This window comes from Thamnophis sirtalis, unplaced genomic scaffold (assembly GCF_051295495.1).
Source record: "Thamnophis sirtalis isolate CommonGarterSnake01/CBP01778 unplaced genomic scaffold, rThaSir2_p1.2 scaffold_3, whole genome shotgun sequence".
Taxonomy (NCBI): Eukaryota; Metazoa; Chordata; class Lepidosauria; order Squamata; family Natricidae; genus Thamnophis; species Thamnophis sirtalis.
Genome location: NW_028261383.1, coordinates 28080680 through 28107835, shown reverse-complemented (window position 1 = coordinate 28107835; position 27156 = coordinate 28080680). Strand labels below are relative to the sequence as shown.

The 27156-nt window shown below is 43.6% G+C and overlaps 1 protein-coding gene across 2 annotated transcripts; it reads left to right on the top strand.

Moving 5' to 3' along the window:
• Positions 1-984: 984 nt before the first annotated feature.
• APOM (apolipoprotein M) lies at positions 985-26832 on the top strand. Of its 2 annotated transcripts, none has more exons than XM_087708463.1 (7): positions 985-1144; positions 5065-5207; positions 12480-12553; positions 17585-17683; positions 18632-18730; positions 21196-21235; positions 26713-26832. In XM_087708463.1, the coding sequence occupies exons 1-6, from the start codon at positions 1034-1036 to the stop codon at positions 21219-21221; spliced, it is 552 nt and encodes a 183-aa protein (XP_087564589.1). In that variant the 5' UTR covers positions 985-1033; the 3' UTR covers positions 21222-21235; positions 26713-26832. The 2 variants fall into 2 exon arrangements, with proteins under 2 accessions (XP_087564589.1, XP_087564588.1); XM_087708462.1 differs by lacking the exon at positions 26713-26832 and adding an exon at positions 23471-23580 and having other exon boundaries at positions 986-1144.
• The last annotated feature ends 324 nt before the right edge of the window (positions 26833-27156 follow it).

Genomic DNA, 27156 nt, shown 5'->3' with positions numbered 1-27156 from the left:
TGCCCCTGCATGGCCCCATGGGAGTACAAGAATACAAATTCAAGATCAAAGGCCAGAGAGGGCATTAAAAAAACAGGAACTTTCAGCATCTCCGTCTCTTTTTCTTCGTCACCGAACATCTGCAACATCATGTGATCCCCCTTTTCTGTTCAAATCACATGATCCTGTTTACCATTAAACCATCTTTCCAAGTAGCCTCCGAATTCCATCATCCAGCCAGTGTAGACTGGCAACTACCCGGAGGAGGGCCTTCTCGGTGGCTGCTCCGACCCTCTGGAACGAACTCCCCGTGGAGATTCGGACCCTCACCACCCTCCAGTCCTTCCGCGCCGCCCTAAAGATCTGGCTGTCCCGGCTGGCCTGGGGTTAAGACCCTAACCCCACTCGAATTGTGTGACTGTTGTGTTTTTAAATGATGTAGTGTCTTTATGTTGTTAAATGTTTGTCTTCCCCCCCCTTTTTTTGAACTGTGAGCCGCCCTGAGTCCCCCCAGGGAAAAGGGCGGCATACAAATAAAGGGAAAATGAAAATGTTTCCAGTATCTTTTTCCCCACTTGGAACTGAACCCAGAAGGACATTTCTTCCAACAGGACGAAGAAACTCTCGCAACGGGGAAATGGTACCTGTTGCTTTAAATTAGCCAATTGCTTTAAAAAAAAAAAATCAGATGACCTAGGGCAGGAGAAAACCAAAATAAAATAAAAAGAGCAAAGCGCCTATTGTGGACAAAACCACTTCAGAAGAAAAATCCCTTTCTAACCCAATATTAGCTTCCTACCTATAAGAGAACATTATAGGACTCGCTAAAGGCACCTCCTTGGCTTGTCTGCTTCCTAGCCCCCCGCCCTCCCCCCCCCGGCCTTGCTTGGTAGGATCTTTCTGGATTTCATTTTCACTCTTAGTCTAAAACACACAACAACGGACTCTAGACCCTGGAGGGCTAAACATTTAACAAGCTGAGGGCAAAGGTGAATGGTACAAGATGTTCCCCCAGAGAGCGATTCTCAGAGCAAGCCACCAATAGCTCCAAGCAATGGAGGGATTATGGACTTACCTGCTCTACCTCTATGGACTCTTTCTGGATGCCGTGTTCCTATGTGAGAATCCAGTGAAGTTGCACGCTAATGAACTGAACCGGGACCAGGTAACCAAAATTTTTTAAAAATCCAGACAGGATGACATTGCTGTTCTGGAGGAAAAACCACCTAAATCCAACAATTTCCAAAATTCAGGTGCATCAGGTGAATGGCAGGCTCATAGAGAGATGGAGGAAAAGCATACAAATGTACTGTGTATTATTGCTGTTGTTATTCTTTTATCACACTTTCTTCCAGGTGCTCAAGCCATATATAGCACTTCCACCACAACTGATCTATAGGGTACATTTGGGATAGAATAGCTGGCACAGATCACCCAGTAAACTTCTAAGGATAAGAATAGTCTTAAACCAGAATCTCCCTTTACCGAGTTCAGACTTAAACACCAGGGTTTGTGAGCCTTTTATAAAGTTTTATAAATCTCAATGCTCAAACTAAATTAGTCTTAGAGTTTTGCTTATATGTACTGTGTATTTATACAATTGATCTGCTGCCTCAATCTATATATATAGAAAAATGGCTCTGTGTGTGTTTGTGTGTGTGTTTGTGTTTGTGTGTGTGTTTGTGTGTGTGTGTGTGTGTTCCAGCACAACTCTGAAATGCAATTTCAACCAAACTTAGTACACAGATTACTTACCCTCTGGAAACAAATACTGTGGGGGTAAGATACCCCTAACACCTCTTGGGGTGTGTGTTCTGTTAAGATACAGCCTGTTGTGTCTTAAAATGGCTTCTACCGTACTGCCTTAAATGGCTTCTACTGTACAGCGCTGTGGAGTTGTCATGGTAACAGCTTCACAGTACCCCAACAAGTGGGGGGGCTCCCTCTGGTAAGGGGGAAAATGCAAACGTTAGAAATTGTGGCGAAGTTCATGGAAGGAGGGCTGGGATAAATAAATACACGGGCAGCGCTGGGTTATTAGCTAATCCTCAATAAATTCAAAGTTATACTAAAAAGAATTGGGTTGAAAATAAATAGCTTTCTGGTGACGGGAAAGCCTACTTTTTGAGACCGGATTCAATGTTGGTTAGAAAAATCCTTTGCAAATGCAACCCAGTATTGGTATGATTTAAATGTCAAGAGTGGCATTTTGGAAAGAGGCAGGGGGGGAAATGTTCCCAATGAAAAGCAGTTTTAATCGAAGCAAGACCAGTCAAGATCAAGATATTTGCTGCCTGAGGTCAACATTGCAAATCCCGTGTACTTTTCTACTAACTAATGCAGACCATAATTTATTGGAAATTCCTCTGTCTTGTTGAAAATAATATGGCCTCAGAGTCAGACTTGTTGGAAGAAATGTCCATCTGGGTTCAGTTCCAAGTGTGGGGGAAAGACACTGGAAACATGAAGAGTGTTTGGAAAGGTGGTTTTAATGGTGGGCATGATATCATGCCTTGAAGATGTTGGGGGGAAAGGGGAGAGATGCTGAGAGGGTCCTGGTTTTATACCCTCTCTGAGCTTTTGAATTTGAGCTTGTACTCTGATGGAGTGTCAGATTCCCATGGTGCCATGCAGAGGCAACTCTGTAGGCTGTCCTGAGTCCCAAGCTTGGTTGATCCTTTGCTGGGTGATGATGAAATGAGAGGGCTTTGGGCAATTCCTACTATGACTCTGCCTGAAGGAGGTAGATCTTTGTTATGTAGCATAGACTGGCTCAGGCCTTAATGGCCCATTGACAAAGGTGTGGAGGGATGAGTTTCTGCCTCACTTTTAGGTGAAATATTCTGCCCTTTTAATATTTCCTAAAATATTTCATTTTTCTAGGAGATGGGTGGGTGCTAACTTCCTACAGAGCAAACCAAATATTTTTGCTTTCAGAGCTGCTATGACAAAAGCAATGAACAAACCAGAGTTTATCCTGAGTTCTACCCTTGGGACCAGGGAACTCTTGTCCATGATTAGAAAGCTTTTTGTTTGATCATTCACAGTGTACAGTTTGGTCCAGAAATATCTAGACCAGTTTTCTTCAATCTGATCCAGTGGTGGAATTCAGCAAGTTCGCACCTATTCGGGAAAACCGGTTGGTAACTTTCTAAGCAGTTCAGAGAATCAGTTGTTGGAAGAAATCTTATTTTGTTTTTTTCCACTTTACAGGACTAATCCTGTAAGGAAGGCAGGAAGGAAACATTCTGGTGTTATTGCCCTGCTTACAGAAACTGCCTCTCCGGTTAACCCTTATTATATTGTAACAGCTAAGATGAAGCGCCCATCGGCGTGAGTGACATTGAATTGGCCATGCCCACACGGTCACATGATCACCGAGCCACGCCTACCCAGCTGGTCATTAGGGCAGAGAACCAGTTGTTAAATTATTTGAATCCCACCACTGATCTGATCACCCCACATAAACCATCTCATTTGGAAAGTGGAAATGAATATGAAAATACAGAGACAAATTGCTTGTGTGTCTAATCATACTCAGCCAAATAAAGTATTCAATTCAATTCAAGCCACAGTTGGGGAAGTTTCTTTAAATCACAATGCGTGAAGATCAGAGATGGTATTCTATTTTCTGCACTACCAGTTTGTTAGAGGGTGGAAGCGCGCACGTTGCTGGAGGTTTTCAAGAACAGACTGGACAACCATTTGATAGTGATGGTATAAGATCCTCCCAACTTGAGGAAGCGGTTGGACTAGAGAATGGAATGGGATGGAATGGAACAGAACAGAACAGAACAGAATAGAATTAATAACTTTATTATCACTTCAAATGTACACTAATCAGCATACATTAAAATGAAATTTTCATTGCATACAGCTCTCAAAAGGTCCCCACTTCCAATATACACTATGTAACCATAAACAACAGAATAATATAAATATATATAACAAAATCACCGTATTCATATACCCACATATATTATATGACACAGAGAATCAACAGTCTAGATGACCTCCAAGGTTTCTTTCAGCCCTATAATTCTGTATTCTATGTTCTCTAATATAGGCTTGATGTTTATGTATGTGCTGAACCTGCCACATAACTATGACATTACTCGATAGGAATCTCCTTCAGTACGTACGCTGCATGTGAGAATATCTATTTAAAATTATTGTTCAAGGAGCGACTCTGCAATTAGCAAATGCAGAAGGCCAAATAGGTCAAATTCTTTTTGGGAAAAAGCAATTTTGGGTAGAGACTATTTAGCTTATTTCCTTCTGTTGCACTGACACACCGTCGTTCAATTCGCCAAGTTACACGGAATTCTACTTTTAGTAACGAAAAAGCTGTTGAAACACTTAGTTCTCTCCTCACCCACTCTTTTCTATTTTCTCTTCCAACCCTGAACTGACAATATTTTGTATTCTGGGAGTTGACAATGTGTCGAAAGACATGATTGCTGGAGAAAGAACTTTGGTCCTTTTCACAATACAGGTAGTTCTTGACTTACGAACACAATTGAGGCCAAAAATGTACGTTGCTAAGCAAGACATTTGTTAAGTGAGTTTTACCCCCATTTTATGACCTTTCTTGCCACAGTTGTTAAGTGAATCGTGGCAGTTGTTAACTTAAACGGTTGTTCAGTGAATCCGATTTGCCCATTGACTTTGCTTGTCAGAAGGTTTCCTAGAGGTGATCACATGATCTTGGGATACTTCAACTGCCATAACTGTGAGTCAGTTGGCAACGGTCTGAATTTTGATCAAGTGACCACAGGGAGGCTGCAATGGCTGTAAGTGTGAAAATCACAAGTCACCTTTTTTTCCCAGTGATGTTGTAACTTTGAAGGGTCAGCCAATGTTGTGAGTTGAGGACTGCCTGTAAAGGTTATGCCTAAGAATAAAGCTTGGGGATTTAGAACCATACCTGTGTGTTCCCTGCACAGAAGCGTCCGGGCAAGTGGGCGGGGCCTCCTGCTACCACCACCACTACCAGTTCGCCCGATCCAGGCCGAACCGGGAGCAACCTATCTCTGGCGTGTTCTCTTAATTTGACCCCAAGTAACCAAATTCTCATCTTTGCAGTATCTTGGCAGGTGGCTCTTCATCGCGGCGGCATCCTCATCCTCGTCGTCGCTGGAGACATTTGCCTACGTTGACAGCACCCTGTTTAGTATGAATCAGAGCGAGACCCCAGAGCGGTTGCAACTACAGGCTGCCATCCGACTGTAAGTTCAACTTTCCAAAATTTAACACACATAAGTCATTGTTTAACCGAGAATGAAGTCCTTCAGTCTCCAGGATATGCTTTCCGGGATCTATACCTTATCCCGAGATAAGGTATGAACCAAGAATCTCTAGAATATATACAGATAAGCCTCAATTTACAACAGTTTTCATTTAGCGACTGTTCAAAGTTACAACGGCACTGAAAAAGTGACTTATGACCATTTTTCACACTTATGACCATTTCCACATCCCCATGGTCATGTGATCAGAATTCAGACACATTTATGATGGTGATAGTGTCCCGAGGTCATGTGATCCTTTTGTAGTTTTCTGACAAGCAAAGTCAGTGAGGAAAGTAGCTTCACTTAACAACCCAAACACCTGCAATGGTTCACTTCACAACTGTGGCAAGAAAAGTTGTAAAATGGAGCAAAACTCACTGAACAAATGCATCACTTAGCAACTGAAATTTTGAGCTTCATTGTGGTCTTATGTCGAGGAGCATCCATATTGCATTATTAATTAAGATAAGGGCCTCTTATGGGCACAGTATGCATAGAACTGTGTCTCCATGTTGGCTGGGGGATTCTGGGAGTTGAAGTCCACAGGTCTTAAAGCAGTGGTGAAATTCAAAAAATTTTACTACCGGTTCTTTGGCCGTGGCTTCGTGGGCGTGGCAGGGGAAGGATACTGCAAAATCTCAATTCCCATCTCACTCTGCGATCAGCCTGAAGTGGGATTTGCCGGTTCTCCGAACTACTCAAAGTTTCCACTACCGGTTCTCCAGAACCCATCAGAAGCTACTGGATTTCACTCCTGTCTTAAAGTTGCAAAGGTTGAAAAACAATAATGTAGAGACTCAGTAATTATGCTATGCAAATCCATGTCAGCATATTGGGAGCTTAACTGGTGCTGAGCTAGGGCAGGGGTCAGATTTGATAGTAATGGTAATCCTCTGTCCTTGTGAACTACCTATTCACGCTACAGGTAGTCCTCGACTTACAACAGTTTGCTCAGTGAGCATTCAAAGTTACCATAGCACTGAAAAAAGGGTGTGCTCATATTTCACACTTACAACTTACATCCCTATTGTCATGTGTTCAAAATTCGGATGCTTGGTAATCGACTCATATTTATGACAGTTCCGGGTTCACATGATCCACTTTTCTGACCTTCTGACAAGCAAAGTCAATGAGGAAGCCAGATTCAATACAGTACAATACAATAGCAGAGTTGGAAGGGACCTTGGAGGTCTTCTAGTCCAACCCCCTGCCTAGGCAGGAAACCCTGTACCATTTCAGACAAATGGCTATCCAACATCTTCTTAAAGACTTCCAGTGTTGGGGCATTCATAACTTCTGAAGGCAAGCTGTTCCACTGATTAATTGTTCTCACTGTCAGGAAATTTTTCTTCAGTTCTAAGTTGTTTCTCTCCTTGATTAGTTTCCACCCATTGCTTCTTGTTCTACCCTCAAGTGCCTTGGAGAATAGTTTGACTCCCTCTTCTTTGTGGCAACCTCTGATATATTGTAAGACTGCTATCATGTCTCCCCTAGCCCTTCTTTCTATTAAACTAGACATACCAGTTCCTGCAACCGTTCTTCATATGTTTTAGTCTCCAGTCCCTTAATCATCTTTGTTGCTCTTCTCTGCACACTTTCTAGAGTCTCCACATCTTTTCAGCATCGTGGTGACCAAAACTGAATGCAGTATTCCAAGTGTGGCCTTACCAAGGCACTATAAAGTAGTATTAACACTTCACGTGATCTTGATTCTATCCCTCTGTTTATGCAACCTAGAACTGTGTTGGCTTTTTTGGCAGCTGCTGCACACTGCTGGCTCATATTTAAATCTTTGCCCACTAGGACTCCAAGATTCCTCTCATAGTTACTACTATTGAGCAAGGTACCACCTATACTGTACCTGTGCATTTTGTTTTTCTTGCCTAAATGTAGAACCTTACTCTTTTCACCATTGAATTTCATTTTATTAGATAGTGCCCAATGTTCAAATTTGTCAAGATCCTTCTGTATTTTCTGCCTATCTTCTGGAGTATTGGCTATTCCTGCCAGCTTGGTGTCATCTGCAAATTTGATGAGTTCCCCATTTATTCCCTCATCCAAATCATTCACTGAACAACAGTGCTACTAGCTTAACAACTATTATGATTCACTTAACAACTGTGCCAAGGAAGGTTGTAAAGTGGGGAAAAACTCACTTAACAAATATCTCGTTTAGCAACAGAAATTTTGGGCTCAGTGGTGGTCGCAGTTGAGGACCACCTGTATTAAATCCAATGAGGCCCCAAGACAGAACGAATGTAAACACTGCCCTTGGGCTTACCCAGAACAAAAAGAGGTGTAGTCACAAGCACAAAATAGTTAGGATTCCTTCCATGCAGCCCGAGGTCTAATAGGAAGAGAGAAATGGAAGTTGCTTTCATTCACAATCTCGGGGTGAAAAGGCCAATTTGTTTTTGACAGCTTAATTGCAGAACTGTAAAAAACGACAAGCCACCCTTAAGGCATCTCGTCCAACCCATCCGTTGATACAGGAACCGAAAAGAGAACAGCTCCAAAAGGCCTTTGCCAATAAAAGAGAATGTTTGTAGCTCAAGGTTGAACTGTGGGGTTCTTGGTGCTCTCTGAGCTTGGTGGTTGTCTGGCAGACATTTCATTGCCCAACTAGGTAACATCATCAGTGCTCAGCTTGGTCTCTGCTGTGAGACCTCCAGTGAAGGGGAGAGATCTCCCCTTTCCCTGATAATTAGTTGCACCGTAGAAGAGATCCTATATATTAGGGTGGTTTTCCTAGCATTCAGCTGGTATTTGTCCTGGCATGAATGCAAATCACTGAAGGTAATTAAAAAAGAAACAAGTTCTTAAAGAAAAAGAAGAAAGAAAAAATGCCACCTAAACCAAACAAAGGAATCTGGGTCTGAGCACATGGGAAAACTCAAATCCCATCAGCACAAGCACTTTGGGTGGGTGCCAGCCCATTCCAGAGTCCTGAAGGCCAGACAAGGAATAATGGATGGAAACTGAGAGAGGAAACATTCAACTTAGAAGCAAGGAGAAATTTGCTGACAGTGAGAACAATCAACCAATAAAACAGCTTTGCCTTCAGAAGTTGTGGGAGCTTCGTCACTAGAAGCTTTCAAGAAGAGGCTGGGCTGCCATCTGTCCGAAATGGTGTAGGGTCTCCTGCTTGGGTGGGGTGGGGGGGATGGACTAGATGACCTACAAGGTCCCTTCCACCTCTATCATTCTGTATCCAAAATTGGCAGCTTCCATCCATGTACAGTAGCTAGTTAGTGCCTGGCAGCCTAGTTGAGGAGGATCCAAGTCTCGATCAGTGTGCGGCCGCGCGAGTGATCGTGGGCGCACCACGGTTCGCCCACATAACACCGATCCTCCGTGAGCTGCGCTGGCTACCTGTTGATCTTCGGGTGCGCTTCAAGGTGCTACTTACCATTCATAAAGCCCTCCATGGTAGTGGATCTGACTATTTGAGAGACCGCCTTCTGCCAATTACCTCCCTGCGTCCCATCAGATCGCATAGAGTAGGCCTCCTCCGAATTCCATCCGCCAGTCAGTGTCGACTGGCAATCACACGGAGGAGAGCCTTCTCAGTTGCAGCTCCGACGCTTTGGAACGATCTCCCCGTGGAGATTCGCACCCTCACCACCGTCCAGACCTTCCGCACAGCCCTCAAGATCTGGCTATCCCGTCAGGCCTGGGGATAAGACCCTAACTTCGCCCCACCCGAATGCTGAATGAATGTTGTGTTTTACTGGTTAATTTTTTTATTCACATTTTTCTTTTTTTTTCTTGTGTTCTGTCTTGCACTCCCTCCCTATTAATTGTAAGCCGCCCTGAGTCCCCTTAGGGAAAAGGGCGGCCTATAAATGTCAAATAAATGACTCAAAAAAAAAAATGTGAGAAAGAGCAAAATGTACTTTGTGTAACCAGTAAAGTTTTGCTGCTACTTTCAATTCACATCTCCTCGTTTTCCTTATTTGAAAAACCTGGTGTGTCTCAGTGTTGGTTGAAAGTGATGTGTGTGTGTTTGTGTCTGTCTGTCTGTGTGTGTGTGTGTCCCTAATAATTTCCGGGCTGTTGACCGGGAGCTGTGTGTCTTGTCTATTCTAGACACACCTATCTGAGGTAGAAAGCAAGGGAAGCTAACATGATCTGCATGCCTCAACAGGGTGTTGCATGAGGGGGTGGCCATTAAATAACCTGGGAGTGCCTGTAGCAATGCTTAAAAGCATTTGTGAAATATAACTGCCTCATGGATAAAGACATATAAATGTGGCTCTATTTTTCAGGCTGCTGCTCTTTTCCTCAAAACTCTTCCTCAAAACAACCAGCGTTCCGTGACTTACGGTATTTTTTCCTCCATCTTTTGGGAAATTACAGTTTGCCAAACTCACGTCTGCCATCATAATTAGCTTTTATGCGTTGAATCAGTAGTGGGGGCCTACCAGTTCGGCTGAACTGGTAGTGGTTTGGCGCCTGCTGGAACCGGCAGCAACCCAGGCCTGCCATGACCCCGAACCGGTCCTCTGGGTGGCGCCGTAGATGCCACCATCTTGTTTTTCGGTTCTGCACACACGCAGATCAATTTTGTATTCTACTGCGCATGCGTACGCGGAGCCCCATGAGCAAACCGGCAGTAGCGGCTGCCGGAACCCACCCATAATGCTGCGACAGTTGTTAAGTGTGAAAAAAACAGTCATAAGTAACTTTTTTCAGTGTCATCGTAACTTCAAACAATCCCTAAACGGACAGTTTTAAGTCATGAACACCTTCAATTCTATAAGCAGGGAGGGAATCCCATGTCAGGATTGTGAAACTGGGTGGGAAATTTTGAAATGGATTAAAGGAGGTTCTCTGATGAGATTAAATTGTGAAATTGACTACAGAACCAAGAACGTACAGGTAGCCCTCGACTTGCAACAGTGTAAGTGACCATCTGAAGTGGTCGTAAGTCGAGGACTACCTGTATCAAGAGAAGGAGGTCCTTGTTCTCTGCTTCTTTTAAGAGACTGGTACTCAAGAAAAGATCGAATTCTTTAAAAAGCCAATACCTAAAAATAGAGGAGCAAAAGTTCAGGTCTGCGATCAAATAGCAGAATACAATACAGTAAAGCAACAAAATAGAACAGTAACTAGGTTGCACAACCACAGTGCTTTCGGTTCCCACAAAGAGGCACTTCCCTGTCTCCTCCGGAAATAATTACACACACACACACACACACACACACACACACACCACTTTCCACCAAACAGCGAGACACATCATGTTCTTCAAATACACAAAGAAGATGTGAGAAGTTATATATACCGGTATAAATATATATAAATATACATATTGAATATCCTGCATTGTTACTCAGCACCAGGGATGGGTTCCTGCCAGTTCTAACCTCTTCTATAGAAGAGGTTCCACAAATCTACAGTGCCGTTTAGAACCGGTTCCAGCTCCCTCCCCCCCACCCATCCGCACATCATCAAGATGAAGAGCGAGAGGAGGAATTCTGGGAGTTGAAGTCCACAAGTCTTAAAGCTGTCAAGTTTGAACACCCCTGGGTTTTTTTTTTCTAAAGGGCTAGGGGTGCAAAGGTCTTGTAACGTGACAGCTTTAAGACTTGCGTGCTTCAAATGCCAGAGTTTCTGAGCCAACATTTTGATTGCTAAGCAAGAGCGTTGTTAAGTGAGTTTCACCACAGTTTACAAGTTGGTCATGCCCACCCAGTCACATGGCTGGCAAGCCACTCCCATCCGGTCACATGGCCGGCAAGCCACTCCCACAAAGCAGGCCACACCTACAGAAGAGGTTCTAAAAAAATTTGAAACCCACCACTGCTCAGCACCTATTGTATTTTTACAGACATTGCCATATGCAGGTAGTCCTCATCTTATGACCACGATTGAGCCCAAAACTTACATTGCTAAGAGAGACATTTGTTAAGTAAGTTTTGCCCCGTTTTACGAACTTCCTTGCCACCGTTGTTACGTGAGTCACTGCAGTTGTTAAGTCAGTAGCATGGATGTTAAGCGAATCTGGCTTCCCCCCATTGACTTTGCTTCTCGGAAGATCGCAAAAGGGGATCACATGACCTTGGGACACAGCAAAGGTCATAAATACGAGTCAGTTGCCAAGCGTCTCAATGTTGATCACCTGATCATGGGGATGCTGCAGTGGTCATAAATGTGAAAAATGGTCGTAGGTCACTTTTTTCCAGTGATGTTGTAACCTTGAACAGTCACTAAATGAACTGTTGTAAGTCGAGGACTGCCTGTATATCAAAATCTCCATCCTGTCATCGTTAAAAGTCAAATTTAGAATTTCACCTTGCATTTTCTATCACCATCACACACAGCTGCTTTGCCACAACCTCAGAGATACACCCAGTGGTGGGATTCAATTTTTTTTACTACTGTTTCTGTGGGTGTGGCTTGGTGGGCGTGGCAGGGGAAGGATACTGCAAAATCCCCATTTCCTCCCAATCAGCTGGGACTCGGGAGGCAAAGAATAGATGAGGGCGGGGCCAGTCAGAGGTGCTATTTACCGGTTCTCTGAACTACCATATTTTTTGGAGTATAAGACACACCCCTAAAAGAGCATGGAAATGTTGGTGCGTCTTATACACCAAATACAGCCATTTTTGGCCTCCCAAAGCCCTGCTCCTGCATCCCATTTTTGTGAAAAACAGGCAAAAAACAGAGGCGTTTTTGCCTTCCCCCAGCCCCCAGAAGTACTCTGCGGGCTTCAGCAGGACTGGGGAAGGCAAAAACACCTCTGTTTTTGCGAAAAACGGCCTATTTCCACCCATTTTTTTCACAAAAATGGGATGGTTTTTGCCTTCCCCCAGCCCCGCTGAAGTCTGCAGAGTGCTCCTGGGGGCTGGGGGAGGGCAAAAACTTTTTTTCTTACTTACCTCTTCGAAATCTTGGTGTATCTTATACACCGGTGCGTCTTATAGTCTGAAAAATACGGTACTCAAAATTTCCACTACCAGTTGTGCAGAACTGGTCAGAACCTGCTGAATGCCACTTCTGGATGCACCCCCTCCTACAATAACCGACTTTTTTAAAAGCCAGGAATCGTTTGAAAGAAAAAATGAATTTTATGTGTCAGTTTCTTCCCCCAACTTTCTCAAGTCACAGTGATTTTTTTCAACCACATTTGAAAGTTGTCTGTCCTTCTGCCCATTTATAACTCACCCGTATTTCCCCCGCCCTCCCTGCCTCTGTTCTTCTTAGGAAATCCGGCCAGTGCATTCCCAAATCGTGGAATTATTTGCTTATGGAAGAAAGTGCTGATCTGGCTACGGAAGGTAAGGCTCATGCTTTTTTTCCTGCCAGCTTTGCAGATAATTTTTTTGCTGTTGTTTTGTCTTTTAATGACCCCGTAATCAGGGGTGAAATTCAATTTTTTTTACTATATGTTCTGTGGGTGTGGCTTGTGGGCGTAGCAGGGGAAGGATTCTGCAAAATCTCCATTCCCACCCCACTCTGGGGCCAGTCAGAGGTGGCATTTGCCAGTTCTCCGAACTACTCAAAATTTCCATTACCAGTTCTCCGAACTACTCAAAATTTCCACTACCGGTTCTCCGAACTACTCAAAATTTCCACTACCGGTTCTCCGGACTACTCAAAATTTCCACTACCGGTTCTCCAAACGACTCGAAATTTCCACTACCGGTTCTCCAGGCTACTCAAAATTTCCACTACCGGTTCTCCAAACGACTCAAAATTTCCACTACCGGTTCTCCAAGCTACTCAAAATTTCCACTACCGGTTCTCCAAACGACTCAAAATTTCCACTACTGGTTCTCCAAACTACTCAAAATTTCCGCTACCAGTTCTCTGAACTACTCAAAATTTCCACTACTGGTTCTTCGAACTACTCAAAATTTCCGCTACTGGTTCTTCGAACTACTCAAAATTTCCACTACTGGTTCTTCGAACTACTCAAAATTTCCACTACCGGTTCTCTGAACCACTCAAAATTTTCGCTACTGGTTCTCCGAATTACTCAAAATTTCCACTACCGGTTCTCCGAATTACTCAAAATTTCCACTACCAGTTCTCTGAACTACTCAAAATTTTCGCTACTGGTTCTCCGAATTACTCAAAATTTCCACTACCGGTTCTCCGAACTACTCAAAATTTCCACTACCGGTTCTCTGAACTACTCAAAATTTCCACTACCTATTCTCCAGAACCTTTCAGAACCTGCTGGATTTCACTCGTCTGTAATCTCTTGAATTGTGGTGGAGTCTGGCAACTGAATGGAGCTGAGTGTTTACTGGCCGGATGCCCTTCCTGTCACCAATGCAGAGTTCGCAGCTGATATTTACTTCCTGTGCTCAGAGAGAGAAATACCTGCCGCTGCTTAGGATTGAACTCGCAGCCTTGTGAGGCGAGCCAGCTTTGCTGATAATGTTACCTTCAAAGCTGATCTTAAAAGCAATATATCTTATATAGCCAGATTAATATTCTGAAGCATTTGTTGTTGTTAGTTGCAAAGTCGTGCCCAACACATCGTGACCCCATAGACAACGTTCATCCAGGCCCTCCTGTCCTCTTCCATCCTCTGGAGTCCATTTAAGCTCAGGCCTACTGCTTTGGTGACTCCATCCAGCTACCTCATTCTTTGTCATCCCCTTCTTCTTCTGCCCTCCATCTTTCCCAGCATTAGACTCTTCTCCAGGGAGTCTTTCCTTCTCATTAGGTGGTCAAAGTATTTGAGTTTCCTCTTCAGGATCTGGCCTTCTAAAGAGCAGTCAGAATGGATCTCTAGGATTGCCCGGTTTGATGGCCTTGCAGTCCAAGGGACTCGCAGGAGTCTTCTCCAGCACCAGAGTTCAAAGGCCTCAATTCTTTAGTGCTCAGCCTTCTTTATGGTACAACTTTCACAGCCATACATTGCCACTGGGAAAACCATAGACTTGACTATACACACTTTTGTTAACAGGGTGATGTCTCTGCTTTTTAGTATGCTGTCTAGATTTGCCATATCTTTCCTTCCCAGGAGCAAGCGTCTTTTAATTTCTTGGCTGCAGTCTCCATCTGCGCTGATCTTGGAGCCCAGGAAAATAAAATCTGTCACTACCGCCATTTCTTCCCCACCTATTTGCCAGGAATGGAGATGGCCAGATGCCATGATCTTAGTTTTCGTAATGTCTGAAGCCTAGATGCAGGGAATGAATACATGGCAAGGTAAATAGGAATTCATGGCTTTGGCAAAGATATCAATTAATTTTCTACTGAAATCAATAAGATAGGTTTATCTGCACTCATATTTCCCACTGGCATCTGTGGGAACTGGAGGGCTCACCTACAATTGCATTTAATGTAGACATGGCAGTTCTTGACTTATGAAGGTAATTGAGTGAGCATGACGGTTGTGAAGTAGTTCCTAAAGCAACCATGCCTTTTTCACTCTGTGTGTGTGTGTGTGTATAGCAAATGCCATTGTCATTAAGTAAACCTGAAGGGACACAGCAGTAAGAATTAGTTTAACCTTTGCTATTTTGCGTCTGTAAGAAAAGCTTCTGCTATTAATCTAACTTCTGCTATCTTGCTTTTCTGTACAACCCAGTGCCTGATGCATGTCTCAAGCAAGAGGCTGTGCGTGTCATCGCCTGTCAGGGTTTACACATCGGGCAAATATGGCATTGCTCTGGCTACACTTTAGACTTGTGTTGCTAAGCACTCAAACCATCTGTTCCTTGCTGTGCTGGCGCCAGTAACAGACAAGGAGGTTAGAACAAAGAACTACCCAGGGATGAGTTGAGGTTGTTGAGGAGAGCACGGACATGCATGGCTATAAGGAATGCTTCATAGATGAGGAAGGCATGGGCCAGGGTGCCAGGAATTGGTACCAAACTGTTGTCACTGATTGTTGTGGCCCGCCAGTGGCCAGCAGAGCTGGCCACAGGTTCGGACATTGAGGAGATTGGGGAAGAACATGGGCCAGTCCTGGAGTCTGGGGAAGGCTCTGATGAGGGCTCTGTGTCGGAGGCAGAGAGGGCACTAAGGCCAACTGGTAATGATTTGCTGCCTCCGGAGTCTGATATCAGCGAGGCAGAAGAACAGCAGGAGCCTGTTCCCGAGCCTGCATATGTGCAAGTTGGCATAAGAAGAGAACAGCTAAAGAATAGGGGTTGACTGGGGAGTAAGGCCATAGGTGGACGATGAATGGTCCCTCCCAGAGGAAATAAAAGAGGAGCGAAAGGGGAGTGGAGTTTGCAGGAGACAATTAGTTCACTTAATTGGTTCATGACTCTCCGAGGCTCCTTGCCAAGTTTTGCAGATATCGGCCTGTCAGGTCTCCAAGCCAGATAAGGTCAGTGACTGTAAATCCTCCCTGGAAAGCCTTTGCTGGATGTGAATGAGAAGAATTTATAATAAATTAATAAAAGGAGTTTTTGGTAGTATGTTCCATGTTCTTTGTTGCATTTCCAGTAGATAGGTGAACACTCCGGGAACATTTTTGCAATTCTCGCTGGTGGAAGGTGCCTTTCTGTAGAACATCTTGTACATGTTCTCTCTATAAGCCGTTGCCATCGTTAATTTGTAGTTTATACTCTTTCCAAGTGTGGCTCTTCCTTGCATTCTTGCTGCCTGTCTGCTGTTGAACTGTCCACCCAGCTATTTCCTTTGTCGAAATAAAAGCGGTTACTTTTTCCAAGCCTCTGCTTAAGTCTCTCTTTGGCCCTTTGATGACTTGACTACATTTTAGACCTTACAAACATATTGTTTGCTGTGGGGCATTGTGTGAAGGGGTGGAAACATTGCAAGTTGTGATCCCGTGTCTGAGGATGGTGCCGTAAAATACAGGTTGCTTGCCAAGCCCTCAAAATATAGTTCATGGGGTTGTGGTGGAGGGCCCGGTTGTCAGAACCTCAAGTGAACTCTCCCTGGGGCTCCCGCCGGCTTCTCCGGGATCGGTCGCGTTACTGCACCTTTTGGGGGGTCCATCATAACTTTGAACAGTTGATAACAAACAAGTCATAAGTTGGCCTGCATTTTGATAATGTCCTTATTTGCCCGATGAAAAAATCCACTTTCGATCCTACCCTCTTTTAATCTCTGTTGTGACAGTAAAGGATTTGACAAGTGTTTGAAGGCAGAACGCCTGCAGGCTTTTTTTGCATTATAAGCTATTCTGCACCTATGCAGGTTTGGGTAACCATATAATTTAAAATATATATATGTTTGTATTTCTGAAGAAGTGCAACTTACAGAATCTCGCCTTAGGCAAAATCCCTTCCAGCATCTGGGAAAACCTGTTATTATAGTTGTCAAAGAAGCCTAATTTAAGGATAACAAAGCTGTGGATTCATTTTGATGCATGTTTTTAAGCCAGAAAACCAACCAAGAATATAAAAACGGATCCAATATATAGGTATCCAATATATATGGCTGAATTTATCACTTCTGCATCAACTTAAATCAAGTTTTAATAAAAAGATAACAATTTAATTGGCCAAGCAATCTCGTATCATATATTTTCATACATATTTTTACATCATTTATGTTTTTTTCTAGGAGAGTAAAAGATGCAACACCAGTGGCTCACAGCTATTGCAGTTTTTTAATGTAAAGGTTTTCCTAAAAGTGTTTCAGATTTATGTACAGATAGTCCTCAACGTATGACCACAACTGACCCCAAAATGACTGTTGCTAAGTGAAACAGTTGTTCAGTCAGTTTTGCCCCATTTTATGACTTTCCTTGCCACAGTTGTTAGATGAATCACTGTAGATGTTAAATTAGTCACACGGTTAAGCAAACCTGACTTCCCCTTTGTTTGCCAGAAGGTCGCAAAATGGGATCACATGACCCGGTCATAAATATGAGTCATTTACCAAGCACCTGAATTTTGATCATATGACCATGGGGGATGCTGCAATAGTTATATAGTTATAAGTGTGAAAAATGATCATGTCACTTTTTTCAGTGCCGTGGTAACTTCAATCGATCACTAAATGAACTGTTGTTAAGTCGAGGAGTACCTGAATTGTAGTCTTGTTTCTCTATCTGCTTCCTTAAACAAGGAACTGGATTTGAGCTTCTGGATATTAATGCATAAGGCATCGATCTCTGAATTTAGTGGTAGATTCACCTTTGGTAGTTGACAACTGCTTACCTGTGAACTCCGTAGATTAAAATAAAGAGCGCACCCTGACAGACTAGCTTTCTACCTGCAGGGATGTGTTTTTATACATTGAGAGGGGCAAGTCTCTCACTCACCTTCTGAAGGCAAGCAGATCAAGCGCTTTGTTGGCCAATATTATTCTACTGAATATGTATGCCAACCTTCTCTGTTTTTTTCCCCCCTCTGGATTTCCTGCAACAGGCCGGCCTCACATGAGGACAGAATTGTTCTCTGCCAAGTGTCCCAATACCATTGTTGTCCAGGAGACTGATCAGGATTACCAAAGGATCCTTTTCTACTGTAAGTAAGATCCTTTTGCTCTGATATAAGAGCCAAGGTGGCGCAGTGGTTAAATGCAGCACTGCAGGCTACTGCTAGATCAGCAGGTCAGCGGTTCAAATCTCACCGGCTCAGGGTTGACTCAGCCTTCCATCCTTCCGAGGTGGGTAAAATGAGGACCCAGATTGTTGGGGGCAATATGCTGACTCTCTGTAAACTGCTTAGAGAGGCCTGAAAGGCCTATGAAGCGGTATATAAGTCTACTGCTATTGATCCCTAAAGTTAAAGCAGGTCCTTTCCAAGGGTGGGATTGAAAAACTTTAGCAACCAGTTCTCTGGCTGGTTGCTGGGTGGGCGTGGCCACGTGGAGGGGGCATGGCCTCCTCGGCCTCCTCATGGCGGGGGCATTTTCACCCTCCCCAGGCTCTGTAGGCTTTCCTCGAGCCTCCGGGAAGGCGAAAACGGACTCCCACAGATGTCGGAGGCCCTCTGGAAGCCAAAATGGGCCTGTTTCCAGACTTCCGATAAGCCCATTTTTTGCCTCCCCAAGGCTCGGAGGCTTTTCCCGAGCCCCCAGGAGGGTGAAAATGGCCTCCCCCGGGCTCTGGAGGTCAGAAATGGGCCCGTTTCCAGACTTCCAGTAGGCCCATTTTTCACTCTCTCACAGCCTCTGTGCGGGCCCTGTACTTACCTGGCATGATGATGGGCCGCATGGGGACTCCTTGGAGGTGAGGGGTGGGTGGGGCCAGCCAGTTATTGCAATAACCAGTTCAGTGAACTGGATGCAAAATTAGCATCCATTTTGCCCAAACCAGCTGAACCCCATCCCTGGTTCTTTCCAATCTCATATTTCCAACCAGAGATATTCACTGCAATTCTCCTTTTTGCTGAGAAACTAGGTTCGCCAACTCATAGGTTGAGATCCAGGTTCTTTCTTGATCTTGAACTGATATTTCCTTTTCTCCCCAGCCCGGATCCTCCATCCTGAAGAACACTGCCTTGCTGATTTCTGGAACAAAGCCGCTTGCCTTGATATGAACGAATTCCTCCTTATACCCAGAACTCAAGGTAGAACCTCTCTATGAACTAGCAGCTTGTCCATTGCAAGCACGAGTGGACAACACTTTAAGACAATTCCTTTGCGTCGCAGAAGCTTCCCTGGCTTGGCATCAATTTAATGAAAATAAAAGTCCAACTTAAGCGGAGTGAGTTTGGTCTAGCCCAGGGCTGTCAGACTCACGGCCTATGGGCCGGATGCGTCACACATTGGCCACGCCCAGTTTAGCGAAGGGAGGAAAGTAACAATATGTCATGTGACAATACCGTGATGATGCAAGTTTGACACCCCTTGAGCTAGCCGGTTAAAACATCAGGCTAAAAAACAGGAGACTGGGAGTTCTAGTTCCATCTTAGTCATGAAAGCTGACTGAGTGACTTTTCGCCAGTCCCCTTCCCTCAGCCCATGGCATCAGGCTTGGCCAACAAGCTGGCTGATCAGTTCCAGTTGCAACCTATGGAACCTGCTCTTGCACTTGCAGGAAAACTCTAGGAAGAAACTGGCATATGACAGTGCTCAGTGCCAATCTCTATAGCACTATCTTTATCCACCATAGCAGTGGTAGGACTCAATTAGATCCTACAAAAAGTCTAAAATGGGGAGAGAACTGAAGCCTAGGCTGCCATGTGAAAGAGTGCCTTGCGAAGAGAGAAAAATAAGATGAACATTGGGCACTATCTAATAAAATGAAATTCAATGGTGAAAAGAGTAAGGTTCTACATTTAGGCAAGAAAAACAAAATGCACAGGTACAGTATAGGTGGTACCTTGCTCAACAGTAGTAACTGTGAAAGGGATCTTGGAGTCATTTAAACCATTTAAATATGAGCCAGCAATGTGCAGCAGCTGCCAAAAAAGCCAACACATTGCATAAACAGAGGGATGGAATCAAGATCACGTGAAGTGTTAATACCACTTTATAATGCCTTGGTAAGGCCACACTTGGAATACTGCATTCAATTCTGGTCACCACAATGTAGAAAAGATGTGGAGACTCTAGAAAGAGTGCAGAGAAGAGCAACAAAGATGATTAGGGGACTGGAGACTAAAACATATGAAGAACAGTTGCAGGAACTGGGTATGTCTAGTTTAATAGAAAGAAGGACTAGGGGAAACATGATAGCAGTGTTCCAATATCTCAGGGGTTGCCACAAAGAAGAGGGAGTCAAACTATTCTCCAAGGCGCCTGAGGGTAGAACAAGAAGCAATGGGTGGAAACTAATCAGGAGAAAAGCAACATAGAACTGAGGAGAAATTTCCTGACAATTAGAACAGTTAATCAGTGGAACAGAAGTTGCCTCCAGAAGTTGTGAATGCCCCAACACTGGAAGTCTTTAAGAAGATGTTGGATACCCATTTGTCTGGAATCGTATAGGGTTTCCTGCCTAGACAGGGGGTTGCACTAGAAGACCTCCAAGGTCCCTTCCAACTCTGCTATTGTATCTATTGTATCTATTATGCTGGAAGACAATCATTCAATGTCCTCTGGGTGAAGGCTTTCCCTCTTTCCAACCACATGATGATTGGGTTGTCCTTTTCTACATTAGTCTAACTCATCTTTTAGGACCTCTTCCCAAAATGCCATCCAAATTGGCTGATTTCGGGGCTCTTCCCTAATAGAACAAGAGCACCATTTTGAGGGCACACAATATTCTAAATCGTATTACATTGGACACATTCTGGGGAATTAAAATGATAGAGCCAACACAATATTCACAGGGTAGGCAGAAGAGGTAAGGTGTTCTAAGGGTCCCATCTGTTCCTGGCCAGGTCGGGATGCTAGAGGGATCCAGGTGTTGAAGGTGGCTTTGACCCACTCTGAAAACAATAACCCCTAATCCTCACTGTTGTACCCCAAAAAACAGGGCATCTGATAATGCATTGAAAACCTTTCTTATGGCATTATTTTCGATCTCATGTAATCCAGCAAGGACGGTTGTTCATATATATATATTTTACCATGAATATATTTTCTGCATCAGATGCTATAATGTTTTCACTCAATTCTGCACAGATGGTTTAGGACCACCTTAAATTCCATCTTTCAGCCTCAAAGATTAAATCCCAGAACTGATTATCATTTGTTAAAGAGGAGTTACTCATGATGTGTAACTAGATATATGTAAAAGCTTGGCATATTATGGATAGTTTTGATCTCTTGTGACAATCTAACTGCATTACTCAAAATGCATTTTTGGATTCCAAAGGTTAGAATCGCAACAGAAGGAAGGAAGGAAGGAAGGAAGGAAGGAAGGAAGGAAGGAAGGAAGGAAGGAAGGAAGGAAGGAAGGAAGGAAGGAAGGAAGGAAGGAAGGAAGGAAGGAAGGAAGGAAGGAATTAGGGAGGGTGGGTGGGAGGGAGGGAGGGAAGGAAGGAATTAGGGAGGGAGTGGGGAAGGAGAGTGGGTGGATGGGAGGGAAGGAAGGAAGGAAGACTTTTGCACAACAGTAACCATTTCTTTCTGTTCTTTCTCTTAGATGCCTGTGAATTCCAGGAAACTTGACCTCTAATTTTTCAGTAAGAATATAAGTGTACGACATATCACACTCTACTATCCAATAAAGGAGAATATTTGTAGCACGGGGTTGAAATGAGGTGTCCTTGGTGCTCTCTGATCTTCATGCAGATGTTTCATTACCCAAAGTAGATAAGATCATCAGCACTGGTGATGTTACCTAGTTTGGGTAATAAAACATCTGCAAGAAAACTACCAAGCTCAGAGAGCATCAAAGACCCATTCTATAATCTATCTTCAAATCAAGTTCACGACTTGGTGGTTTTTATCTTTATCTTGCAAATTTATGGTGCAAATTTATCTTTGTCATGTAAATTTATCTGTATCTTGCAAATTTACCACAAGAATCCTTCCTTCCTTCCCAAGCTGTCAGCTTGATTTTATGCGACTTGAGGTTCTTTTTCTTCTTCTTTCTTTCCTTCTTGTTTTATAATTTTGTCTTTTTGCATTTAGTTAATTTTAAAAACATGTTTGCAAATTATTCCAGCAAAAGGAGATGGGGAAGAGATAGATGATTGGAATGAAAGAGAGAGGGGGAGAGAGAGAGAGAGAGAGGCAGAGGGCAGATGGGATAGAAAACAAGCGGAGGAACAGGGAGAATGATAAAAGGTGAGATAAACGAGAAAGGCACAAAGAGAAAAATATGGTGTAATGAGAGTTAGTCGAACCCTGTTCAACATCATATTTCCATGTACAATTAATCTCACGTTAAGTCTTTGTACATATTGGAAGACTCACCAGGGCAAAATTTCATGTTGTACCTCTGAAGCCTGCCCGGCGATACCTCCTGTACCTTTGGGAGGGAAGAAGCACAGGGAACTATACACACAAAAAAATGTATTGTCTGAATGAGAAGATTGATGAGATCCCAGACAGAAAAATAGGAAAATTTATGTCTGGCTCCAGCCACTCCCAGATTTTGGAGCCAAGAGCCCTGGATAATAATTTTTAAAAATTGAGAATTAAAAAGGATGACGCAAGAAAATAAAGCACCTTTTTCAATAGTCCTGCAGCAAGAAAAAACATTTCATAGCAAACACGTGAATTCCCCGAAGGATTGAAAAAGGATGCTGTAGATGCAACTCACAGGGGAGACACAGGCAATGGGAAACCTTCTTGGTGTTGACTGGCAAACTGCTGAAGGCTAAGAAATTTGGCAATCGTAAAGCCTGGTTTGTTTTAAAAGTAGGTTTCTAGCCCTTAAGACTGCAAAGAGTATGCACAGCAAAGATTGGCGAGTTCTCAAAAACTAGTTGGTAGAACGTGATTAGCTGCCATTCTCTTCTTTGTCAGAAACTAGCCAATAACGTGGCATTGTCCAGGTATTCATTTATAGGGGGGAAATGTCTGGAGCAAACATAATTTCTAATATTGGATATTCCCCTTTACCAGAGGGAGCCCCTTTGTGAAGTACTGTGAAGCAGGGGTGGGTTTCAACCGGTTCGCGGCAGTCCCCGCGAACCGGTTGGTCGGTGAACCCAGACGTAAGTAACTTCCGGGAACGGTGAAGGGCCCACCTGCCCACCCGCACTCCTTACTGGTCTTTGAAGGCTTCTGCGCTTCCACGCAGGCGCATGGCACATACAGCGCCTGCGCGAGTCTCCGCAAGCAGCTGGAGCATCGCGCAGGCGCTAAGACGCATGCGTGAACTGCGCGCGTGCACAAGGACGCCGCCGGCCCTGTTCCAACCGAACCGGTTGGAACGGGATTAGTAACCCACCCCTGCTGTGAAGCCATTACTATGGCAACTCCACTGCGCTGTACAGTAGAAGCCAGTATGATAGTATGGCGCAACAGGCTGTATCTTAACAGAACATACACCCTGAGGGGTGTTAGGGGTGTCTTACCCCCAAAGTATTTTTGTCCAGAGGGTAAGACATCTGTGTACCACGTTTGGTTGAAATTGCTTGAAGCATTCCAGAGTTATGCTGAAACACACACGCATACCTCCATTTTTATATATATAGATAATTAAGAAGTTATGCAAAAACTGTACATTTGCATATTATACAGGTAGTCTAGTTACGACTAAGCCCAAAATATCTGTGGTTAAGTTACTGGTTAAGTGAATTTTGTCCTATTTTACGATCTTTCTTGCCACAGCTGTTCAGTGAATCACTGCAATTGTTAAGGTTGTTAAGGGAATCCGGCTTCCCCATTGACTTTGCTTGTCAGAAGGTTGCAGAATAGTTGACAAGTTTTATTTCTTTTTATTATTGTTCTTTTTCTCCCATCAGCTTCACATCCAGCTCAGCAGGAATGAATTACCCCCTTGAAGCTGTGACTCATCTGCTTGGAGAAGCAATTGCTTGTAGTTTTAAATAAAATGTATTTTCTAATGAGAAAACACTTGCTCTTCCTTATTTAAAAACAAAGCAAGCCCATGAAACTACAGGTAATCCTCGTCTTACAACAGTTTTGTTTAGTGACCATTCAAAGTTACATTGGTACTGGAAAAAGGGACTTAGGACTTTTCCACATATATGACCATTTCAACATCCCCATGGTCACGTGATCCAAATTCAGATGCTTGGCAGCTGGTTCATGTTTAGGACCTGGGGTGAGATGATCTGCTTTTGCAACCTTCAAACAAGCAAAGTCCATTGGGAAAACAGATTCCCTTTAACCACCGTGCTACTAACTTAATAAATGCATTCATTCACTTAACAACAGTGGCAGGAAAGGTCCTAAAATGTGGCCAAACTCACTTAACAAATGTCTCACTTAGCAACAGAAATTTTGGACTCAATTGTGGTTGTAAGTCGAGGATTACCTGTATAATGTGGAGGCCTGAAACACATTTGGACCCAGGAAAACTGATTTGAGGCAGGGATCAAGGAGACAGGACATTTGAAAAAAACTTGGTATTTGCAAATTCCAGCAAGAAGTGATTAATTCCACCCATCTCAGAGGAATGTGCGGATAACAGCTTATCCCTCCACTGCATTTCTCCAATTCTTGCAAAGATCTTTTTTTTCTGGCCACTTCAATCATCTCAAAAGAAGCACTCAAGCATTTTAAGTGTTTCTTTAAATATCACAGGATAAACAGATTAACAGAGTTGGAAGAGACCTTGTAGGTCATCTAGTCCAACCCGCCCATGCCCCCACCCAAGCAGAAGACCCTACCATTTCTGACAGGCGGCAGTCCAGTCTCTTCTTGAAAATCTCAAGTGATGAAGCTCCCACAACTTCTGAAGACAACTTCTGTTCCATGGGTTGATTGCTCTCACTGTCAGAAAATTTCTCATTTCCAGGTTGAATCTCTCCATGGTCGGTTTCCATTCATTATTCCTTGTGTGGCCTTCAGGTGCTTTGGAAAACACCTTGATCCCTTCCTCCTCTCTGTGGCAGCCCCTCAAATATTGGAACACTGCTATCATGTCTCCCCTGGTCTTTCTCTTCACAAGACTACCCATGCCCAGTTCCTGCAATCATTCTTCATATATTTTAGTCTCCAGTCCCCTATTCATCCTAGTTGCTCTTCTCTGCACTTTTTCTAAAGTCTCAACATCTTTTTTATAGTGTGGTGACTGACCGAAACTGGATGCAGTACTCTAGGTGTGGTCTTACTAAGGCTTTGTAGAGTGGTATTAGTACCTCACTTGATCTTGATTGAATCCCTCTGTTAATGCAATTTAGGATTGCATTGAATAGAAACAGACTTGAACAGGAAGTCTTCAACTTACAACCATTTCTTTAGTGACGATTTCAAGTTACAACAGCCCTGAAAAAAGTGACTTAGAACCAGTCCTCACATTTATGACCGTTGCAGCATTCCCATGGTCACGAGAGCGAATTATAGGCCCCTGGCAACCGGCATGTATTTAGGACGCCTGCAGCATCACAGAATCCTGTAATTCCCCCGTCTATGATCTTCCTAGCCAGCTTCCAATAAGCGAAGTCAGTGAAGGCAGTCAGATTCGCTTAATGACCACATGATTCCCTGAACAACTGCAGGGATTCCCTTAACTGCTACAAAAAAAGTTGTAAAGTTGGGAGCAACTGACTTAACAACCACCATGCTTAGGAATAGACATTTTTGCCCCAGCTTTGGTCATAACTCGAGGACTACCTGTAGCCTATATGTGCCACCAAAGGCAAGATCCGAAGAGCAGCTTCATTTCAGCAATAAGCTAAAATCGGTCTTCTAAAACTGGGCCAAACATTGCCTTGAAAACCTGCCATCCACACTATACACAAGAAATCAGAAGGGCACCATGTTGGGGAAAGTGGTGTAAACAACATTGAACTCATTGGGCCAGCACTGCAGATTTTGTGACTGGGACCTCGCATTAATCGATCGTTTTTAATTGTGATTTAGGGGGGAAAAAACACATTTGGCTGGATTCAAGCTGCCCACTACACCATAATTCTTCACATATAAACTGCAACAGTTAGTTTATAACATGATAGGACAAAAACAAACAGGCCACAGGCTGACTTATCAAGCTGTAAAGTTTTAGTCAGGACAAGTAGTCCTCGACTTAACAAGAGTTTATTTAGGGACCATTCAAAGTTACAACAGCACTGAAAAAAAGGGATGACTTTTGACTATTTTTCAGCTACGACCTTTGTAGCATTCCCATGATCATGTGATCCAAATTCAGATGCTTGGCAACTGGTTCATACTTGTGACAATGGCTATGTCACAGGATCACATTTTGCAACCTTCTGACAAGCAGAGTCAATGAAGAAGCCAGACTCGCTTAACACAAATCCCTGATACTGAGCCTATGGCATGGGTGCCAGAGGTGGCACACCAAGCACTCTCTCTGGGCACGTGGGCCATCATCAGCTGCTCTTCTGGTTTTCGGTGCATGCCAGCTGGTCTTCGCATGTGCCGGAGCCCCGGAAACCTGAATACCAGCTGGCCAATGTGCATGCATGTGCCACAAACCCAAAGACCAGGTGGCCAGTGCATCTATGCGCATCAGCCAGCTAGTCTTCAGGTTTCCAGGGCTCTGGCATATGCGCATGTGCACACACCTCCCAGCTTGGGCACTTGGTGCCAAAAAGGTTTGCCATCACTGTACTAGCGTATCAACTGCAGTGATTCGCTTAACAACTGTGGCAAGAAAGGTCATAAAATGGGTCAAACTCACTTAACACATGTCTCACTTAACCACAGAAATTTTGGGCTCAATTGTGGTCGCACGTCAAGGACGATCTGTACTGTTGGCCCTGAAGCTAGGACTGGTATGAAGAACTTCAAGGAGACTGACTCTAAAACATTTCTTGTGGCTTTCCAGAGCAAAACCCAAAGGCAGTTAAAACTTTCCCTCATCTGCCAATTCTGCACTCCAAATGCCTCATCATCTCCTGTCTCAACTCTCTTTAAATAATTTGCTTTTCCCAGCTCAAAAGAGATCGAGTAGAAATGAATGTGAAAACTACCAGGCGGCATTTTGCAAGAGAGAACGGGGAAGAACTCAGAAATTAAACATCTCTCCCCCAGTTTCACTTTCCTTTTCCCTCAGTTTCTGGAACAATGACAATGCAGATCTTAAGAATTACACATTTCAACCCCAACAATAGAAGTCAAGATCCTGGCTGCTGGAACCCTCATTCAGACATGTTGAAAAGATGGTTTGCCCATGTGCCAAAGCCTTTATCCAAACTGTCATGAGGACTAGCTACACAAAGTTCATTGATTCATCTGTCTGTAATCTATCTGTCTGTCTGTCTATCTGTCTGTCTATCTATCTATCATCTATCTATCTATCTATCTATCTATCTATCTATCTATCTATCTATCTATCATCTACCTACCTACCTACCTACCTACCTATGCCAAATACCACTCACTCTTCATGAAATCTCCAGAACTGTAAAGCCTACAAACCTGAAATTTGGTACATACTGTATGTTCCTCTTGGCTTCTAGGTGCTCGTTAAGAAAGGATTTTTCAAAATGACAATCGG

What these genes read in the sequence shown, in the direction of transcription:
- APOM (XM_087708463.1), top strand. Translation starts at nt 1,034, where the DNA reads ATGGAGGGATTATGGACTTACCTGCTCTACCTCTATGGACTCTTTCTG. An exon ending in CTACAGGCTGCCATCCGACT is followed by an intron (nt 5,208 to 12,479) that starts GTAAGTTCAACT and finishes TGTTCTTCTTAG; the next exon opens with GAAATCCGGCCAGTGCATTC. An exon ending in TGCTGATCTGGCTACGGAAG is followed by an intron (nt 12,554 to 17,584) that starts GTAAGGCTCATG and finishes TTCCTGCAACAG; the next exon opens with GCCGGCCTCACATGAGGACA.